General features: G+C 54.8%; 1 protein-coding gene across 3 annotated transcripts in view; it reads left to right on the top strand.

The window, feature by feature from the left end:
- The first annotated feature begins 1,460 nt into the window (after positions 1–1,460).
- The window catches only part of OLFML2B (olfactomedin like 2B), a 35,686-nt gene continuing 16,791 nt past the window's right edge, over positions 1,461–20,355 (top strand). For all 3 annotated transcript variants that reach the window (XM_027613500.2, XM_027613499.2, XM_027613498.2), the window contains exons 1-4: positions 1,461–1,906; positions 4,529–4,792; positions 6,624–6,731; positions 17,961–18,137. In XM_027613500.2, coding sequence (XP_027469301.2) covers positions 1,730–1,906; positions 4,529–4,792; positions 6,624–6,731; positions 17,961–18,137 — 726 coding nt within the window. In that variant the 5' untranslated portion in view covers positions 1,461–1,729. The remainder of the gene's footprint in view (positions 1,907–4,528; positions 4,793–6,623; positions 6,732–17,960; positions 18,138–20,355) is intronic.

The following is a 20,355-nucleotide window of genomic DNA, read 5'->3' as shown; positions in this document are numbered from 1 at the left end:
GGCGTCTCGTTATTGCCTACCTCCTCTTGACCTACCATCTGCTCTGTTGAAGCCTTTCCGTCATCCCATGAAGTCCTGATCTTCCCGCGAGAAGGGACCTCTACCTCCTCTAATGCCCTTGGGAAATGCTCTCACCCCGACTTAAAATTTGAGCCCTGGTTCTGCTTAGCTCCTCACTCCCACCCACTCCTGGAAAACTCGGATATGCTGATCTTCCCATTAAATACCGAGCAACCTAGCTTGTTGTCTTGCACTTAGCCAACATTCGACACTTATTTTAATTGAATTTAAAAACGGTATTTTATAGATGTTTACTCCCATCTAGTTTCAGAAACGATCTGATAACTCCCATAGAGTACTTTGCGTGTGTACATGTGTGTTTGTGTGAGAGACATTTCCACAAGCCCAGACATCCAGAACCTTGGATTTTTGTTCAAGAACTGGATTAAAAAAAAATAAAGCATATTAATAAAGACTATCATTATACGCGTGTCCACGATCATCATTTACATGAGCTGAAGTCTGCCTAGTTTATCACTGATTATTACAACGCTCATCTCTTAGTGTGAGAGGCAAGATGTTCGTATCTCCCCAGATTCATAATAACACCTTTCCCATCTTTGAAGGGGTCTGGCTCTGCTCAATATTTTCTGGGTGACAGTTGTCCCGGAAGGCACAGTGTCTTTCCTTGGATTCACACACTATTAATCTTTTCAGTAGGTTCATAAAAAGGACACTAATTAAGGGACCCTGTAACACTATCGCACACCGTTCAAAGTGGACGCCCTCTTGGGGATTCTCTAGCGACAGAGACTCTGAGACCCGTCCCAAAGCAGGAAGATAGTAAGAGCTGGTTCCTGGGACAGTCACTGGATTCTCGGGCAGTAGCTTCGCCCACGGGGACAGGCAGAGCGTCGGAGATTCACAGCCACAGTTCAACAGCCATCCTCTGGGTGGAGGTATTGCCAGGTTGTGCAGCTGCGGCCGGCCGGCAAGCTACCAGTGGCGCTAAGTTCAAAGCTGCCAGAGCTCTCGCCCGCGAGCCGAGTCCGGGAACAGAGGCGCCGAGAGCAAAGCTCCTTCTCCCCCGGGTGCAATAAAAGAAGCACGCCGAGGAGAGGGGCTCGGGCCCAGAGCGAGCGCCCGGTGCCTGCCTCCAGCTCAGGGGGCGCGCGGCTCCTGGCCAGAACGGCACAGGGACCCCAATCTTCGAGGAAGCCGCGCGGGGGCCGAAGCGGGTGGTGAGCGGGGCCGGGCGGGGCGGGCCGGGCCGAGCGCCTCTGAGCCGCACTCCGGCCGCCCGCACAATGGAGGCCCCGCCCCTGCCCCCTCCCCTCCCCTCCCCTCCCTCTTCCTCGCTCCCTCCCTCCCTCCCTCCCTCCCTCCCTCAGCACCGCCCCGCCCCCGCCCCCCAGCGCCCCGCGCGCCGGGCCCCCCGCCTGCCACCTGAGCCCTCGCGCCGACGCCGCGCTCGCTCCCGGTGCCGCCGCCTCCCCCCCAACCCTGCGCCCAGCTCTCGGCCGGGGCCGCACAGTCGCGGCGGATCGCGCCGGGGAGGACATGAACCGGGGCTCGGGGGCGCACCCTCCCGCCGCGCTCAGCCGCGCCCAGCGTCAGCAGGCGCTCTGAGCGGCCACTCCCGGGCCGCGCCGCCCTCGCGCCTCAGTGCCAGCCCGCAGCCCCAGCCCGCAGCTCTGCCCCGGGCGCAGCCCCTCTGCCCGCGTCCCTCATGGCCAAGCCGCTGCTGCTGGTCGTCTGCGGCGCTCTGGTTGTGGCCGGGGCCCAGTGGGGGCCCAGCGTGCCCCCCGCCGGGAGGAGCGAGCCCCCAGACGCGCCGACGGTGGCGCCCACGGAGGACGAGACGCTGCAGAACGAGGCGGACAACCAGGAGAACGTGTTGTCGCAGGTAGGCTGCGGGCCCCGGCCACCCCCGGCCCCGGGCGGGAGCGGGACGTGGCCCTCGCTGGAGCCTCGGCGGCCGCTGCGCCCCAGGCGTTTCTTCAGCGAAGGGACCGGATCCTCCTCCCGGCGTCAGGGGGTCTTTCAAGGTTACCGAATCAGGAGAAAGGAGAGAAGGCAGGCAAGACTCCACACAGCTCCCTGAAAAGAGGGGTTTAAAAAAAAAAAAAAAATCATCACCCAAACCTCTAGTCCCAGGATTGTGAAAGCCTGGTGGTCTCTTGCCTGTGTGGCTGTTCGTGGGAACTGGAACGTGACAACAGGCGGGCGTGTGGGACAGGAGGCTGATGCCTTCCCCGGGGGTGGCACTTGATGGTCCAGAGTGAGACGCACACCAGGGAGGAGCGGGGTGAAGACAGAACAGCAGCAGGTGCGATGCCTGCCAGGGGGCCCCGCCCAGGGGGACCGGGACAAGACCCCCGTGTACTGGGGAGGCAGGGTGCAAATGCAGATCCGCTCACCTCTGGCGGATGGTGGGGGGGGGGGGGGAATGAGGGACAGCTGATGGTGATGGGCTTTGTGAAGTGTCCCTTTACAAAGGACTCTGCTTGACTCAACCTCAAACACCCTCGTTCCCGTTCTATTAGCAAAGGATCCGTGGAACAGTAAGGCTTGGAACGGTGGGAGTGCTCCGAGTGGGTAGGGCCAGGGCGGCTGACTGCTGCAGCCCAGGTGCCTACAAGGGACAGCTCTCTGGAGTGTTCCATGCATGCGCTCCGGAGCCGGCCTGATGATGTGTGGTGGGTGTTGCCATCAGCCTAAGGATGAGGGCTGGCTGAGGGAGGGTGCCTGTCAGTGCTGCCCGCATCTCACTAAGTCCTTGGACTGGGTCCTGTCTCCCTCCTGGAGGAAGAACAATCAGTTTCACTGTGGCGTTTATCAAACACTAGTCTCCTCACCCTTTTCCTTTGGAAGTTACACTGATAGATGCCGCATAGCCCTAAAACCTCGCACTCTCTCCTAAATCGAAAGGACATAAAAATCCTTCACAGTGGGTTTCTGGAGGGCCATGCACGAAAGTGTTCCTGAAACCCAAGTCTCGGAAAGGAAGGAGTCCACCCAGGGTCCCATTGCGAGCTTTGCAGGAATCTAGGCAGAGTTTCAGCGAGCAGACAGCCATGATTTACTGTCTGTCAGCCCATAAAGACCAGCCGCTTCGGTCACCTTGTGCTGTAACTCCTGCGTCCACTGATCCATTCTGTAGTTGACAACAGCTCTAAAGCAAATATTAGTGTTAGAAGAAACCCAACCTTTGCAAGAAAAACATTACTAGCCTTCTTCCCCCCGGACGGCATCCCAGGAACATTCCCACTCGGGGAATGTCCTGTGCCTGCCTGCCAGGGTCATTAGTCAAAGGAAGGGAACCCTTCTCCATGCCTAGAAAGGAAGAGCCCTGTGGCCCTGGGGCTGCAGGGTGTGTGGCTGGGGAGCTGGGGAGGAGCCTTTTCCCCCAGCCAGTGCCCAGCACCGTGGCTCCAGGAAGCCTGTCACTGCGTGCTTTCCCACCTGGGGAGGCTGGCCCGGGGAAGAGCTCAGAAGGAAATGTTTAGCGCTGTAGAAGCACCAAGTACTGCCAGTGTGCTCTCCTGGCTTTGGCCTAGGGTTTGGGTTCAGAAGCCGTTCTAGGAGCCAAGGAATCCTGAGGCTGAGGAAACTTGACTGAGCTCTGGGTCTGTCTCTTTTCTCCCAGTTCCCTTTTTCCAAATCGAAACCATCCTTTGGGGATGAGCCTGGGTGGCTCAGTCGGTGAAGCGTCTGCCTTCAGCTCAGGTCATGATCCCAGGGTCCTGGGATCAAGTTCTGCATCGGGCTCCCTGCTCCGCGGGGAGCCTGCTTCTCCCTCTGCCTGCAGCTCCCCCTGCTTGTGCTCAGTCTCTCTCTGTCTCTGACAGATAAATAAAATAAAATCTTAAAAAGTAAAGAAAGCATCCTTCGAGGGTCAGATCAACGACTGCGTCCTCCAGGAAGTCTTCTTGGGTGGAGCCACTCTGGCCACTTTGAGCCCCGCTGCGCTAGATCACGTCGGGGTACTCGGCACTGTCTGCTTGGCATGGCTGTGATCTGTATGGGTACTGTACCGTGCGCTCCTGCGAGTGGGCTCTCTGGCCCGTCTGCTTCCCTCCCTTAGCCCCTAGCACCGTCCCGAGTGGGCACCCCATGAGTGGTCCGTGAGGGGATGAGGCTAGAAGCAGGCAGCCTTCAAACTGGCATCTCAGTTTTGCCATCCTCTCCTCAGCCCTTGTCCTTTGCTTTTCAAATCTCAACCTGGGTCCTTGCGAAGGCAAGGGTTCATTTGTTTTTCCCTTGAAATGATGAAAGCCTCAGGCCCCCTGAGAAACACACAGCTTTCCAAGACAAATGAAGAGAACCAAACTCCTGAGCACCTTCAAGGAAATTTCAGAGTCAGCAAACTGTGTTCCGATGACCTCTTCTCCCCGCTGTTCAGAGTGGTCTGAGGTCTCTGGCTAGTGCAGGACATCTGACATGGTGAAGGGAGAGCCTTTCTAGGAGCCGGGCCGATACCTGTGTTTGCACCCCCAACCCCGTCTCTCTCTGTCTCTGTGTCTAGTTGCTGGGAGACTATGACAAGGTCAAGGCTGTGTCTGAGGGCTCTGACTGTCAGTGCAAGTGTGTGGTGAGACCCCTGGGCCGAGATGCCTGCCAGAGGGTCAATGAGGGCACCTCCAGGAAGGAGGACTTCTACACCGTGGAAACCATCACCTCCGGCTCGTCCTGCAAGTGTGCATGTGTGGCGCCCCCGTCGGCCCTCAATCCCTGTGAGGGAGACTTCAGGCTCCAGAAGCTGCGGGCGGCGGACAGCCGGGACTTGAAGGTAGGACCTGGGGTGGGGTGATGCCACAAGTTGGGGGGGTGCCTTAGGGCCCTGGGGGTCCAGCAGAGCTGTTGCAGGGATTGTAAGGCCTTTGGGTAACTGGGACCCGGCTTAGCCTGTAAAGGTGAGGCCCCGGCCCCTAGCGTGTTGAGCACATGTCCGTGGCTGATCGTGTGGCAAGCTGGTCATTTGCAGTCCCCCTGTCTGAAAGGGATGCTGAGAGCAGAGCGTGCCTGCCTCTCTCCCTGTGGAGCCAGGGAGGCTGGGCCTGGGAGCAGCTGCTGGGCCCAGGGGCCAAAAGAACTCAGTGTTCTTCTCTGCAAGAGTTATTGCCACGATTTACTGCCAGCCCAGCACACACCCCAGAGACAAGAGACACAGGAGCGAGCCTGGCAGTCCTCAGCACAAGGGCTGGGGTGACCCAGGGCAGCAGAGGCCCGGGGCCTGTTGTAGGTCGGTATCGAACTGAGATCCCGGTCCCACAGGGTGGGGAAGCTCAGGCCTGCCCGAGGCCACTGCCTGGCTTGGCCGAGGGCTTCGTCCGATCTCAGCAGCGTGGGGTAGTGGCCTGGGCCTGGTCTTGCAGTCAGACCAGCTTGGGTTCAGATCTGCTGCCGCTTGTTGTCTGATCCGACTCAAGGCACCTAACTAGCTTGCCTGACCTCAGGCTCCTTGCATAGAAAGTGGGGAGTATAGCATCTACCTGTGGGGGAGCTGAGGTGGCGGCTAGGGAGCGCTTAGCACAACGCCTGACAGACAGTCGGGGTCAGGAGCCACTGGTCTCGCTCATGGGTGACCACACAAAGTGCCGCCGCCGCGGGGCCTGGCGCCTGCCACACCCCGTAGCTGGTGGTCGTTGAGTGGGGTTCCGCAGTAAAACGCTTTAACATCCTGTCCCAGGATTCAGCCCGCCTCACAGAGCTGCAGCCCTGCCGCGGAACTAGTTTCGGGGCCGCCCCGTTAATGGGATTGTCTGGGTTCTGGGGGGCTTCTGGAACAACCTTCTATTGGGAGTCAGAAAATCTTCACAGTGCATGCTAACCAGATGCCGTCCTGTGGGTCTCACCCACGGTCCAGTGCCTTCCTCTGGTGGGGTGACAGGGGGTCTCTGAAACATGAGTAGCTCATACATGGACTTCCTCATCCAGTAGCAAGGCCGCGGGATTAGTGTGGCCAGCAGACTCTTCGGGGACTGGTCCTCGGCAGGGAGGCTCAGGTCAAGCATCTCTTGTCGGCCCCTGTGCTGCACTCGGTGGGGCCACCGTCTTCCCAGGCAACTGGCAGAAAGGCTGGGGCCCCATGACAGCTTCTGTCACCTCAGAGATGGGTCGCTGGGCCTCCTTTACCCCGGGGTCAGTTTAACTTGTAGTGCTGAGGGAAGGCCGTTGGTATGTTCCAGGCCTTCAGTAGACAGTGAAGGTGAGTGTTTCAGAAGCACATCCTCAAGGCATCGAAGTTCCTAAGCCACGTCGTTGGCGTAGGTATAGATCACCTGCTGTGGGCCAGGTGCTGTGCTAGAAATCTTGGGGAAACAAAGATGAGGCACTACTTTCAACTGATGAATAAAAGTTCTGAACAGTTTGATGATTTTGGTGAAGAACAGTTTTACTTGTTCTTACAGGATTCTTCCATTTCTCATCTGACTATTCTGGTGGGCAGACTACCTCCCACCATTGTGCTGGCTTATGTGCCCCCCCCCCCCCCGCAACAAATGCCAATTTTTAAGGCCACCTCCCTGTTGAGCCTCCGGCATGGGGGTCTGACAGGAAACGTCTCATCCTGGGTCTGTCGCACCCCAGCCCTTGACTAACCCCCTACTCCTGTTTCCTAGCTTTCCACCATCATAGACATGCTGGAAGGAGCTTTCTATGGCCTGGATCTCCTGAAGCTGCATTCTGTCACTACCAAACTGGTGGGGCGGTTGGATAAACTGGAGGAGGTAAGGAAGATTCTGGGTTTCTGTATCCTTCTTTTTTTTTTTAGGTTTTATTTATTTATTTCAGAGAGAGAGCGCCCGTGTGAGTGGGGGGAGGGGCAGAGGGAGAGGGAGAGACAGAATCCTTAAGCACACTCCGCGCTGAGCCCAGAGCCGGATGCAGGGCTCGATCCCAGGACCCTTAGATCATGACCTGAGCTGAAACCAAGAGTTGGATGCTTAACTGACTGAGCCACCCAGGCACCCCTCTGTATCTTTCTCTTGATCAGGTCCAAAAATGTATCAAACTTCCCACAATATTTCCAGAAAGCATGTAACCTGACTAGACTTAACCTGTTTTGTTCTTTGGAAAGACAAAATATACGTAAAACACTCATCCGAAATCATGCCAAATTTTCGATGACAAAGAGAATCAGTGAAATATAAATGTAAATATATACCTTCTTTCTTTCATAGACGAGAACCATATAACCAACGTATTTCTATTTTTACCTTGGCTTCCACGGAACTCAGAGCTAAATGAAATATAAAAGTACAATAAGCATCTTACTTCTGATTTTAAGGTGGTGGCATCTCCCTTCGGGGAATAGGGTTGTCAATTTTTTCTTCTGGTTTTGTTCTGTTTCGTTATTTTAACTGTTCTGCCGTCCGTCTCTGTATGTGTATGTGTGTTTGTGTGGTGATCAATCTTAAATCCACTTTAGAGAAAGAAGACATAAAAATGATTACTAATAAATAACATTCCCCACTGGGAAGCCTTCCAGTTCCTCACCCCCTGGAAGGAGGGACCAGGAGTGTAATTTTCCCAGACAGACATCACACGGTTCTGACAGGGCTCCTGGGAGCCACTCGACTGGCACCGTGATTTTCAAGGGGGTGGTGTGTGGGGTGGTGGTGCGAGATAGGAGTCGTTGCACACGATAATAATGTTGACACCATTTTGTTGCTGTCATCCTTTAAAACAGAGATAAGTCACTTGGTCACCCTGAAGGGAACGATGACCACTCAGCCTCACTGGTAGGGAGCGTACGGGTGTGTGTCATTGACTGGCACCCAGTTCTTGAGCTGATACTTGAAACAGTGACTCAAAAAATTAGGTCTATTTACTTCTTAGACTGTGACTGTAAATGGTGGGTTTAATAGCAGAATGATTAGCTCTACGAATATCCCTCATGAAAATATCGGGGGTCTCTCCTGGAGGAGCAGGGCTTCCCTCGTGGGCGGTTAGAAGCTGTAGGATGGGGCAAAGGTAAGGCCCTTTAGTGTGGCAGAAAGAGCCCTCACTGGACGAGGAGTCAGGACAGAGTGACCCGCTCTCTGTTTGCTGTTGCTGAGCAACTGTCCCCCAGCTTCTCCATCTGCAAAGTGGGCGAGGTACCCTGTCTACTTAGTATGATTGCCGAGGAGATAGAAGTGGGCTAATCACTTTACAAATGCTTTGAAATCATTAAATAAACAAGGCACTCTTGTTGTGACCAAGGAGTGGGAGGGGGTAGCGTCTCCCTGTTGCTTTGCTGGGGGAGCTGGGACACGGAGGACGAGACATTGCCGTTGCAGAGATTGGTGTCAGCACCCTCCTTACGCTCCAGAAAATGTTCCCAGAAAGTGAGCGCCGCTTCCTTGTCCGTCCGTCCCTAGGCCTGGCTCCCCCAGGGGTGTGATGAGTGTTTTCTGAACACGGCCCTCAGCTCCTGGGGGAGGAGGGGTGGGTCCACAGTCACAATCACTTCAATTACCAGGGCTGGTGAGAAGGGTCAAGGCCCTGGAACCTGAGCTCTCTAGACCTCTAGTTTGAGGTGGCCAACAGAACCACGTCGGCCCATTCTTCCTGAGGGGGCTTCGCAAGAGGATTAGGCCTAATCTTCGCTCTCTTTCTCCAACACGGACGGCTGTGAAGAGGTTGGGAATGGTCAACACCATCCTACCACCAACGGACTTCATCCAGGCTTGGGATTCGTTCTCCCATTTAAAACTACTTTCCGATTCTTTCAGGTGGGTTCAAAAGGAATTAAACCAGTATCCAAGTCGACCTTGGAAATTGGAAAGTTCTTTTTCCCTTGGCCCCCAGAGCCGCGCAGATGTGCGATGCCCCCTTTAAAAAAGGGTTTGCGTTTGAATAGGAACAGGGCTGATAGCCACCTCTGCTGCTTTCACCTGACCTTGGCGGCCACTTGGTTTTCATTCTGTCTCAAGAACACAGACCAGGAAAGATAGCTCTGGGGGTAGAGCACAGTGCTCATGAGGCCAAGGTCAGGTGCTCAGCCTCCGAGGGCTCTGCTCAAGGGGTGTAGTCTGTTTCCAGCCTTGTCAGGCAGCGGGCCCTTCCTGCTGGCAGAGGATAGGCATGCATTTAGTGGGCGAATTTGGTGCGGTGGTGCTGTCCCAGCAGGATGGTGTCCTCTGGGTAGGCACGCAGTCACTGGGTTTTTGCCAAAGCCCATCTAAGTTCTATTGATGAGAGTGATCTCTTTTTCAAAACTATGGTATGTTGAGTAGCGAAAACTGGCCCTGTATATTAATAATAACCATGCCCTCTGCTTACATAGCAGTTTTTGGTTTTAAACCACCCCGTAGACATTGAGCACTTCTGTTCCCGTGAGCTGGACAGGACATGAGACCTGCAGTAGGTTCTAGGGAAATGTAGGCAGGAGCTCAGGCCTTCTGGTTCCTGGGCCAAGGCTCTTTCTAATCAACCCTGTAAGTTGCTTTGAGTCATTGCTGTCTGCCCCGGAAGCATCAGTTTTTCCTAAGCAGAGCTTCAAACAACAGCTCTTCCAAGGGAATTTCTAGGCAGAGCCGTGGCTGTATCCCATAAGTCCTGTTAAATAAGATTAAAGTGGAGTGAGAGGTTCCCCCAAGCACGCTGTCCAAGGCTACAGGGCGCAGTGGTGTGGCCGATGGCACAGATGGGTTGGGGACCCGGGCCCGTAGAGCAGAGCATTGTCTCCCAGTGTGACATTCAGCCTCTGTCTGCTGGCTCAGGCTGGCTGACTCGGTCTGCAGTCTGCAGGCACTGAAAAGGCCCAATGTTGGGTAAATGGAAAAAACAGTCCTCCAGCCGGGCTGTGCAGGAGGATTGGAAGTGAAATTCTGCTCTTGGTCTTTGGATATTCCGGAATCCCAAGGGGAGTGCTTTGGAGGTCAGACCAGACAAAGGGGTCAGATTGGTGAGGCATTTTGCCCAGAATAGGATCAGTGCTTGGCAACAGAAGCGGGCACACGTGCGAACACCCACACCCTGTAGAAATGGAAACTCCATTTGTAGATGAAAGAGGAAGGAAGGAGCGAGAAACAGAATCTAAACTGTTAGAGTCTCACCTTCTGGTAAAATCAGCTCTCAGAGCTCTGCTTAGTGTGGTGATTTTGGTTAAGCTTTTGTTTTAATTTAGGGAAAATAACACATGCGTAGAAAAGTACATAAGCAACAAATGTACAGCTTAATTATTACGAAGCAGACCACCACCCAGCTCAGGAAACCTCAGGACCCCCATGTGCCCTCTCCTCACCGCCCCCCAAGGAACCTCTACCCTGACTTTTATGTTAATCATCTTGTTTGTTTTTTAAAAACATTCTCATTATCTAAGGATGTATCCCTGAATATAATAGTTTTGTCTATTTTTGAACTCTAAGTATATAGAGTCCTACAGAATATGTGTGTACCTGTGTATGTGTGTTGGGCTTTTTTCAGTTTTGTTTTTTTGTTTTTTTTGTTTTTTTTTTTTTTAAGCTTTTATTTTTTTTTAAGTAATCTCGCCACCCACTGTGGGACTTGAACTCACAACACTGAGATGAAGAGTTGCATGCTCCACTGACTCAGCCAGCCAGGTGCCCCTCAATTTTGTTTTTCTTTCTAAAGATTTAATTATTTGAGAGAGAGAGAGAGAGCATGAGAGGGGGTAAGGGCAGAGGGAGAGGGAGAAGCAGACTTCCTGCGGAGCAGGGAGCCTAACGTGGGGCTCGATCCCAGGACCTCGAGATCATGACCTGAGCCGAAGGCAGATGCTCACCCCACCGAGCCACCCAGGTGCCCCTCTTCAATTTTGTTTTTAATAGTTACCTATGTTGTTTTGTATCCTGTGGTTCATTTATTTTTATCGCTGCGCAGTATTCTCTTGTGTGAATATAGCACAATTTATCCATCTGTTCTACCGAGGAGGGATATGGGGCATGTTTTTAGTTTTGTAATTCATAACAGCCCTGGGAGCTTCCCTGTACGTGCACAGCCCTGTGTGTGCTCCCTGGCCCAGGCCCAGGCCCAGGCCTGCAGGCACTTCTCTGTGGTATTTAAGTAGGAGCAGGGCTACTCGGACGTGAGTTAGGCTTGCCTTCCGTCGTAGGGGAGCTTGCAGAGCTGTTTTCCCAAGTGCTGGTACGAGTTTACGTGCCCTCCAGCGGGGAATGGAAGTGCCACACACATCCTCATCAACACTTGGTATTGTCAGACTTTCTAGGTTTTGTCAGCTTGGAGAGTGTAGCAGAGTAGGGTCATGTCACTGTATTCCAGAAACCTAACCCCCAAAACATCTTTTCTATTCGCCTGGTCGAGGCCTGAAACCCCATGGGCATTTCTATAGAACTGGTCCCAGTAGAAGTGACATCCCAAAGTGGTCAGCAGGCCAAAAACTTTTTTTTTTTTTTTTAAAGAATTTACTTATTTATTTGACAGAGAGAGAGCACAAGCAGGGGGCAGTGGCACGCAGAGGAAGAGGGAGAAGTAGACTTCCTGCTGAGCAGGGAGCCCCATGTGGGGCTCGATCCCAGGACCCCTGGATTATGACCTGAGCTGAAGGCAGACGCCCAACCAATGGAGCCACCCAGGCGCCCCCAGGCCAAGAACCTCTAATGTGGTGGACTAAGGCTGACCGTTGGGAGAGGCTGTATACACACGTGCCTTTGTATACGTGTGCGTGCATATCCCACGCTCTTAATATGGGTGCCTGTCTGCAGGCTCCCCAAAGTATGGTTTCTGTTGCTGAAGCCCAGCCCCTTCTGATGTGTGTGACTCTTCTCTTTTTCTCAACCTTATCTGCTGGGCTTTGCAAAACTTGTCCATGAGCACAGGTGGTCAGCATGGAAACTTGTGTGTCCCCTGATAGGGTTGTGTCCAAGTAAGATTTCGTATCTGTGATGTGTTTACCAGGCTCAGAACTGGCCTGCTCCCCAAAATGTGCTGGCACAGACATCGCTGAGGCTTCTCCTTCAAACCTAACGATTTGGTGGCCTTTGTATTTCTGGTCTGAAAGGCAAGATCAAAGGAGCATTCCTGACTCTGGGGGGATATATCTTTTCACCAACTAATAGGAAAATGTCATTTGCGTCTGTGCAGGCCTGGCTGTGAGTTAGGGGAAGGAAGGATCTCCTTCCAGGCCTCCCCTCTCTGCCCGCCCTCCATGCCCATCAAGACACCCCAAGTGTTCACTCTCCTTCCTGAGCAAATCTGCTTTTGCGGTCAGTCATTTCATGCCTCTCCTACTCAAGCGCAGCCTTGGGGAAAAGTCTCGCCCACCCTGTCTGACCACGGTGCTGTCACCTTGGAAAGGGAAAGGCTTGGAGATAATATTTCTAAGATATTTCAGCTTTACTGTGATTTAATTCAGTTACATCTGAATGTGAGTTCAAGTGAGTATCTTCCCTCTCCTGGGGTTGTATATACTTCAAATCCAATTTGTCACTGTGGAGTGAAAGGTTTTCTTTTTGGCTAAGCAGACTGAATGTGTGAGAGGCAGCCCTCCATCTGCTGCCCAAGGAACAGCTTGTAACTGTCAGGATGTGAAGAGGTGCAGGGCTGTATGGAGGGGTGAGGTGACCCCTGACCCAGAAATTCACCATCAGAGGCCTGGGACTTCTTGTTTTTTACCTGTCTGACTGTCCTTCCAGGCTCGGACTTCTTGAGGGCGACCTGAGCCTGAGTCATCTTTGTTTCAGCGTCTTGGCCCCACACCCGAGGCGGACTAGATGCTCAGCAGCTGTTTGGTTGGGGGTGTGATTGAAGGGGCAGCTGGTGGCCCCTGTACCCAGGCCTGCCTGCCCAGCTCCGTCAGCTGTGGTCTGGGATTGTGCCAAGTCCAGCCTGTCCGCTCAGCTGGGGCACCAGCTGTTTCTAGCTGCTCTCCCCCTCCAGCACTCTCACCAGGGGCTGGAGACAGCTGTCAGCTGGGGTGGCCATCTCAGGCCGCCTGGTCCTAGCTGTGTCCTGGAGGGCTCAGAGGGGGAAGGGCAGGCGAGCTGCTGGGAGCTCGGAGACCCCAGGATCCGGTTACCCCCACACTCACTTCATCCCTCAAGGAAGGCTCTTCCCTCCGTCCTCAGGCTTGGCATCTGCACTGGGCCCTGGGCACATCCAGCCAGCGAGCGATAGGGGTCAGGTGGCCTCCTCAGATGTGGGGACACATGCTTGCTACAGGACTTGGGGCCCACGCGTGGCCCAGCTGCAGTCTGGCTTTGTCACCTCCTACCAGGGTCCAGTGCGTCTTTTTACAACCCAGCAGCCTCTGGGGGGGGGGGGGCGGAGAGCGGAGGGGGCGGTTCTCACCTTCTTTCCTGCCCAACCCGCCAACCCTTAGCTCACTTCCTCTTTCCCGCCTGCATATCTGCTCTGAGATGGCAAGGGCCAGCCGTGCTCCTGCTCTGCCTGGGGGCATCAAGTCCCGCTTTGTGCCGGGCTCTGCACGTGCAGCCCCTCGTTCCTTCTCCAGGCCGAGCCTGGTGAGGTGGGCATCCTTATTCCTTCTTCCTCCAGCTGGGGCCTGGAGGGGTCCCTTCACTTGCCTCGTGGTGGTGCTGATGGGGTGCACTGGTGCCCGGAGCCAGCCCCTTCCTCACCACGCCCCCCGTCCCTGGTTCTGGGGGGAACAAGAGCACAGAAGCCTTCCAGAGCTCTGCACCATGGTCGCTCCCCCTCAAGTCCCAACGCTTTTGGCTTACGCTGTCGCCGCCTCACCCAGGCAGCCACGCACTTGTCCAACAGCTGGACAAGGTCAGGACACATTCTGTACCCGTGGAACAGCTTCCCCCCAACCCCTGCCCCCACTCCCATTCCACCGGTCTGCACGCCCTCCATGGCCCTGAGCACCCGCGTGCCGGCCCCCGCTCCACCAACACCCAGTCCCCTGTGCCCAGGGACCCCGCCTGGTTGGCACACTTCCTCCCCTCCGGTGTGTGTGCCTCTGGCTATATCAGTGCGAGACGCATGTCCCCTTCGGCAGTGTGGGCTTGCTCCCGGTGGGAATCCTCCCGGGCCCCGTGCCCAACGTGGCACGTGCGCTGCGAACACTGCTCAGGCCCCGGCTCTGCTCGGATCTTTAAATGCCGTGGCTGGCTGTGTCTGGCCTCCTGGGCCAGTCCCCTGTCTACCGGCTCTTCCTTCTTCCTCCCGCCCTCCTCTTCATCACACCGGCACCCTTGGCAGGGGCCAGGTAGGCCCCGTCCCTGCCTCCTTCACCACGTGGCCAGCACTGCCCATGGGCCAAGCTGCGCACACCATCACCGTCACGGCTGCAGCTGTCCCGAGGGGAAGAGCCTGACGCCTGAGGTCACGGGGTTCACGGTTCGGCCAGGGCAGATTCAAGAGTCCCCCGCGTCCCCCGTGCTTCCTGAGAAGTCTTGGTGTGAGGGAGGCAGGAATCTCAGGGGGCGGTGGGGAGCCCCACAAGGCCAGCACCCCCGGGGTGGAGGTGGCTGAGTCCGGGGGTGGCCGAGGGGTGCAGCCGCTGCCCTGGGGGTTGCCACTGGCTCAGCCTGGCAGGCCAGTGGGGTGATGCCACCACCTGCTGGGTGTTTATTCAGGCGGCTGGCCGCCTTTGCCCTTCCCGTGAGGGGAAGAAACGATAGTGCTCCTCTGGGTTCTCCAGGCCAGACTGTATCAGACCCTCCTCTGTGGAAACCCCAAGTAACGGCTCCTCGCTCAAATCAGAAAGGGTATTGGGGATTTATAAATCAGGGAGAAGAAGGGCCCTCCAGGGACCTCGAAACCCCAAGATCTCGGGAGCAGAAGCTGAGTCGGTGGGGCTGCCGTCGGCCTCGCAGCGGGTGCACAGGCCAGTGCTGACTCTAGCAGGGTGTTCAGGATCTTGTTTCGTAGTAAGGCTCTGCAGGCCCAGCCATTGGGCTCACCCAGAGGGGAGTCCTAGGGCCACATGGCGGCCCCCACCTTAGAGACTGTGTCATTGACCTTGGTGACGCCTCAGGAGCGACAACTGTCACCCGCCCTGACTTTGATTTTCGTTGGTTGGTGCTTTCTTGGTTATTGCTTTCATCCCCTCATGGAGGGTGGTCTTAATCAGAGCAGGATCCTCCTCGGTGTGGCTTACACTTGACCCCTTAGGGCCCAACACTGAGCACACGAATGCATTAATGAAGAAGTAACACAGGGAACCCCTGAGCCTGCTGGGCTGTGTTGGATGTCTCAGGACGTTGAGTGTTAACGGGGGAGATGCCTGGACCCTGCCTTCAGTAGGGGCTTGGGGATGTACAGAAATGCGTGAATCCTGGGGCACCTGGCTGGCTCCACCTGGCTGGAGCGGGCGACTCTTGATCTCAGGGTTGAGAGTTAGAGCCCCACGTTGGGTGTAGAGATGGCTTAAAAATAAAATCTTTAAAAACAAAAAAGAAGTGTGTGAATCCCACGAAGGCACCTGGCACCTTTCCTGTTGGCCCCCGAAAAATCTGGCTCCTGTAAGTCATCGTCTTCCAAGCATTTGGGCCCCTCTCTTCCAGCAGGTGTACCCCAAGCTTCCTACCTTTAAGGTAGCACTTCTCAAACTTGAATGTGTCTGCAAATTGCCTGGGGGTCTTGTTAAAATGCAGATTCTGATTCAGCAGGTCTTGTGGGGGCAGACTGCATTCCTAACAGTTCCTGAGGGTGCCCCCCCCATCTGTCACCACACTTTGCATAACAAGGACTTACAGGAGTCCACCCTATCCAGATTTCTCTGCATATGCACGTGCATATTCTCTCAGAGACCCTGAGACCACACTGCAATATTCACGGGCCCCTCTGATGGGCGCTCCCCGCTGCTCCAGAGCTGGCTGAGGACCAGGACCCTCCCCCAAGGGTCTTAGTGGTCCCACGAGTGAACCTCAGAGATAAGGGCCAGGAGTCTGGGTGCTGGGCTCAGCTCTGCCACTTTTGTTTTTATCATCTGGGCAAATCACATCATTCCTCTGGGCCTCGGTTTCCCCATCTGAGACATGCTTGAGTTCTGGGACCCTCCAGGGGCCTAGAAACCCCAACTGTAACATCCTATGAAAGATAACAACCGCTTTGTGTGTCACATGCACTTCCACATGTATTAATTTATTTATTCCTAGGAATTCATCGGGAAGTCCTAGTATTACCCCATTTTACCCCTGGGGAAACTGAAGCACGGAGACTTTGATTAGCCCAAGATCAAGGAAGTAGCAGTAACATTGACGCGTGAGCCAGCCTGTTTCGTCCAGAATCTGTGCTCTTAACCCTTGCCCTTGACTGCCCCTGGTAACACCTGTCAGGAGTGACTGTTCACCGAGTAAGGCTGCTCTTTCTGGCTATTCCGGAAAGAAGACTTCTTTTGGGGGGCTTTATCTCTCACAGTTAACTCTGTGCAATTTAGAGAGGCCAGCTAGGCCTGAGCCCCATAGAACACAGCAAGCCCTTCCAGGGCTCAAAATCGGCCATGAAAGGAAATGTCAGAAGAACCGTACGGCCAGTGGCTCTGGGGTCTGGTTAGTTTTAACAAGCACCTAGTGGATTCTTCGGGACAGCCCCTCTAGGAGCTACTGGAGCCGCAGTCTGGGGGTTACTGTCTGCCTGGGTGCTTAGACACCCCTGTCTGAGCCACCGTGGCTTTCCTCTGGGACTTAGCATTATCTTGCCAGGTAGCAGGGGTCTGAGTGTTTACACTCCCCGTATCTGTCTGTTAAATACGGAAAGCAAATGCATCCTCTGTTTTACATGTTTGCTTCCTCTGCCCACCCCCCCACCCCATAAACAGGGCTCAAGGAGAAAATCCCATCTAAAAACTCAGATGCAGGGCGCCTGGGTGGCTCAGTTGGTCAAGCGTCTGCCCTTGGCTCTGGTCATGATCTCAGGGTCCTGCTCAGTGGGAAGCCTGCTTCTCCCTCTCCGTCTGCCCTCCCCTGCTCACGTCCTTTCTCTCTCGAATAAATAAATGATCTTTTAAAAAAATAAATCAATAAAAAATACAACAAAAACTCAGACGCTTATGGAAACCTTAGAATGCTGGCCAGAGTTGGACAATGTTGGATCTCAGTGCAGTAAACTTCTCTCAAAGTAACCTGGGGTGAAAAGGCACCTCTGAGCCTGCCCATAACTGTCCCCGGTTCAGATCCCGCGCAGCGTCAACTCCTCTAGGACGCTGCCTCTCCCCTGGCCCCTCCCTCCTCTGAAATCCGTAAGTTCACACTTGCCACTTGCAGAATCCAGTGTGCTTGGTCATCTTCCTCCTGCTATGTGGGCCTTTTTTCCCAGTTATAGCTGGCATCTCCCCAGCACCCCAGGGCAAGAACCCCAGGGGTATCATGAGCCTTTTTTGTACCACACTGTACCTTAGACACACAGGAGGTGCTCACCAGTGTTGGTTGACTGAAATATACCTTTGGTCCCTTCCAGTATGAACCAGATCTGGAACACAGGTACTTTGCCAAGCGGGGCTCATTTCGGGAAGCTTTTTATGAGTAAATAGGAAAGTGTGAAACCCGCCCATGGGTTTTCTATGTAAACGATGCTTTTAATGTGCTGGGGGAATAGTTTGTGTTCAGTAGAAAAGCAGACTAAGTAGATGTCTTTGGCCACCTCTTCTAAAATTGCTTTAAAAAAACCCTTCTTTCATTAATCGAGCTCCTGGTTCACAGTATGGGGTCCAAGTGAGTGGAATTTTTTGTCATATTCATTATCACTGGATAAGGGTGCATGCACTGTGTACCAATGAGAGAGAAGAAGCCGGGTGTCCTGGTGACCCAGAGACACGGCAGTGTCAGGTTTAGGAAAGCCATGGGGTTTGGGGGTATCTCCAGCAGCGGGGCATGCTGGAGCCACGCTGTCCTGGAAGGACTGCCCGGGGCCTGGCCCTCAGCGTAGGGCTGGGCGCTCTCTAGGACCCCAGTCACTCCTTGGCCGATTTTTGGCCCGTTTCTATGCGTCGAGCTCTGAGCCCAAGAGAGGGACCAGCTGCCTCCTGCTCAGCGTCAGAGCACTTTCGTGGATCTTCGTGTGACACTTTTTTCTCTTCTCAGGAAGTTTCTAAAAACCTCACCAAGGAAAACGAGCAAATCAAAGAAGACGTGGAAGAAATTCGAACGGAGATGAGCAAGCGAGGGAGAGAGAACTGCTCCGGCAGCATCCTAGATGGCATGCCCGACGTGCGCTCGGCTCTGCAGAGGGACGCGGCCGCAGCCTACGCCCACCCAGAGGTACGGCCCTGGCTCCGAGGCAGCCGGGGGGGGGGGGGGCGGGGGTTGGGCACAGTCCCGGGAAGCACACGGCCATGGTCTCATTTCTTCTAGATGGCCCTTCTGCAGATGTGTTGGGGCAGGGGACTGAGTCTGTGGTACCTAATGGTGAAGCCCAGAGGGGCTCAGCGAGGAAGTGGTGAGGCCAGGACTCTGGAGCCCCAGGCCCCACCTCGCCTCTGTGAGCGCCCCTGAGTGATGAGTAAGGAGCAGTGTGCAGGCTGCCTTGTCTGGGACCCTCGTGGTTCCCTCCTGCCGTCCTGGCATCATTATTGGCAGAACCTTCTTTCAGTCTCAAAAGCGCCCCAGTTTAGAAACAGTAAGTTGGGGGGCCTTCCTGTTTATACAGGACTTGTGGTGCGCTCGGCCTTCCGTCACTGTCCCGGGTGGTTTTCCTCACGGCTCCGGCAGGCAGGCGGGGCGGGGATCAGGATCCACACTTTCCGGATGGGACACATCCAGGAACGCTCGTGGGACGCCTTACTCAGCAGGAAGCGGTGGCAGGGGGTCTCAAACCTCTGTTTCCTCCCACCTGGTGGCGTCCCGGCACGAGGTCCCCCGTGCGAGAAATGGGACGCTGTCTGACGGTGTCTGGAGCGATCCCACAGGACCTGCTTGTCCAAGATGCCCCCACCCGAAGCCGGCTTCTTTTCGCCCCAGTTACTAAGTTAGCTGATGTGTATTACTGTGGCTCCGAGTACTGCCATCTAATGTGGTGGTTGTGTCCTAAGCTGATGCCCAAGAAATAGTATCCATGTGGGAGCTAACCCCGAAGAGTGGAAGAGGAAACAGGTAAATTTGGTGGCAGGACTTGAAGAATGTGAGATGTAGTGAGTCTCACTGGATCTGGACCAAGTGTCATAAAAGGGTCCTTGGCAACCAGGGGACAAGAGCAGTTAAGAGAAGCCTTGCTTGCTTTAACCGGGCCGAGGGTCGGTGGTGGTGGGCAGAGCCTAGATTCCAGATGGACCAGCCTGGGGCAGCAGGCGGGGTGCGGGGGAGCAGGCTCTGGGACAGTCAGAGCTGCTGAGCTGTTGCCGGGCACCGGGGCACGGAGAAGGGCTAAGCATTGCTACATAGGACTTTTTTGCCTGGGTCAGTAGGAACTGGGGCAAGAGAGGAAGTCAGCCTGCGCTTGGAACTCATGGAAACTCATCAACGTGGTGCCAAGCGGGCCGCAGCTGTGGGTTAGGCACATGTGTTCCCAAAGTAGGACGGCCGACAGATTAGGACTTTGGGGGCAAGAAGCCCCAAAGACACTATGGGGCTTGCACCCTGCCCAATGTGTAACTCAAAATAAAACCAGTTCCAAACCAGAAAATAAGGATAAGGAAGGCCAATAATTTTCTGGCTTTGCCCACGATGACTACTTTGATGCTTTTTTGGATGTTATATTTCTTCAACGATTATTTTTATTCTCATTTTTAGTTGTCTCCCAACAGGCTAGCTACTAAGCTTGTGTTTAGTCTGCTTGGTGGGTCATCCTTGAACAGATCCGAGTTTATAAACCAAAAAGCCGAGGACATTCGGGCTGGGAGGGACCTTGGAGGCACCCTCTCCCCCCACCTGGGGCCCAGCGGCTCCTATCTCAGCCCATCTGGTATGTCCTGCTGGCCCAGTGCCCAGCGGAGTCCGGCATTGCCTGTCCTCTCTGGCTTCCAGCTTCCCGGTCGGCTGAGCTGGAGAATGCGGCTGTTGTCTTGATGATACATTATGTGGTGTGTTCAGCAACCCAGCTCATATTTCCCGAGGGCAAACAGTAAACCAAATCAAACACACCAAACTCCTTTTCTCTTTGCTCAGCAAAGCCCTTTCCCCTCCTGAAATCCCCATTCATCACACTGCTGAAGTTAGCACAATCCACCCAAACCAGGGTGGCGGGGGGTAGGGCCAGGGCCAGGGCCAGGGAGGGGCGGGAAAGGGGAAGCTGGGAAGGAGGCCCAAGGCTAGGATCTTCCTCCCCTTCTTCGTCTTTCTGTGTGTTTGGCAAACCCCCCGCTAGAAAGGAGGCAAGTGGGGGCTAGGTTTGGTGGTTATTTTCAGGGTTCTTAGATGATACTGGGGTTTCTCGGAGTGGTGAGTGGCAATTTGTTGGAGGCTGCTCTCCAAGAAGGTCCTTGCCTGGAGGGTTGGCAAGGGGCTCGGGGGGGCTGGGTCGGGAGCGGGGAGGGCAGGGTGG

The sequence above is a fragment of the Zalophus californianus genome, chromosome 10 (genome assembly GCF_009762305.2).
Source record: "Zalophus californianus isolate mZalCal1 chromosome 10, mZalCal1.pri.v2, whole genome shotgun sequence".
In the NCBI taxonomy this organism is placed as follows: Eukaryota; Metazoa; Chordata; class Mammalia; order Carnivora; family Otariidae; genus Zalophus; species Zalophus californianus.
The sequence above is the reverse complement of the archived record's forward strand: the minus strand, read 5'-3'. Positions and strand labels throughout refer to the sequence as shown.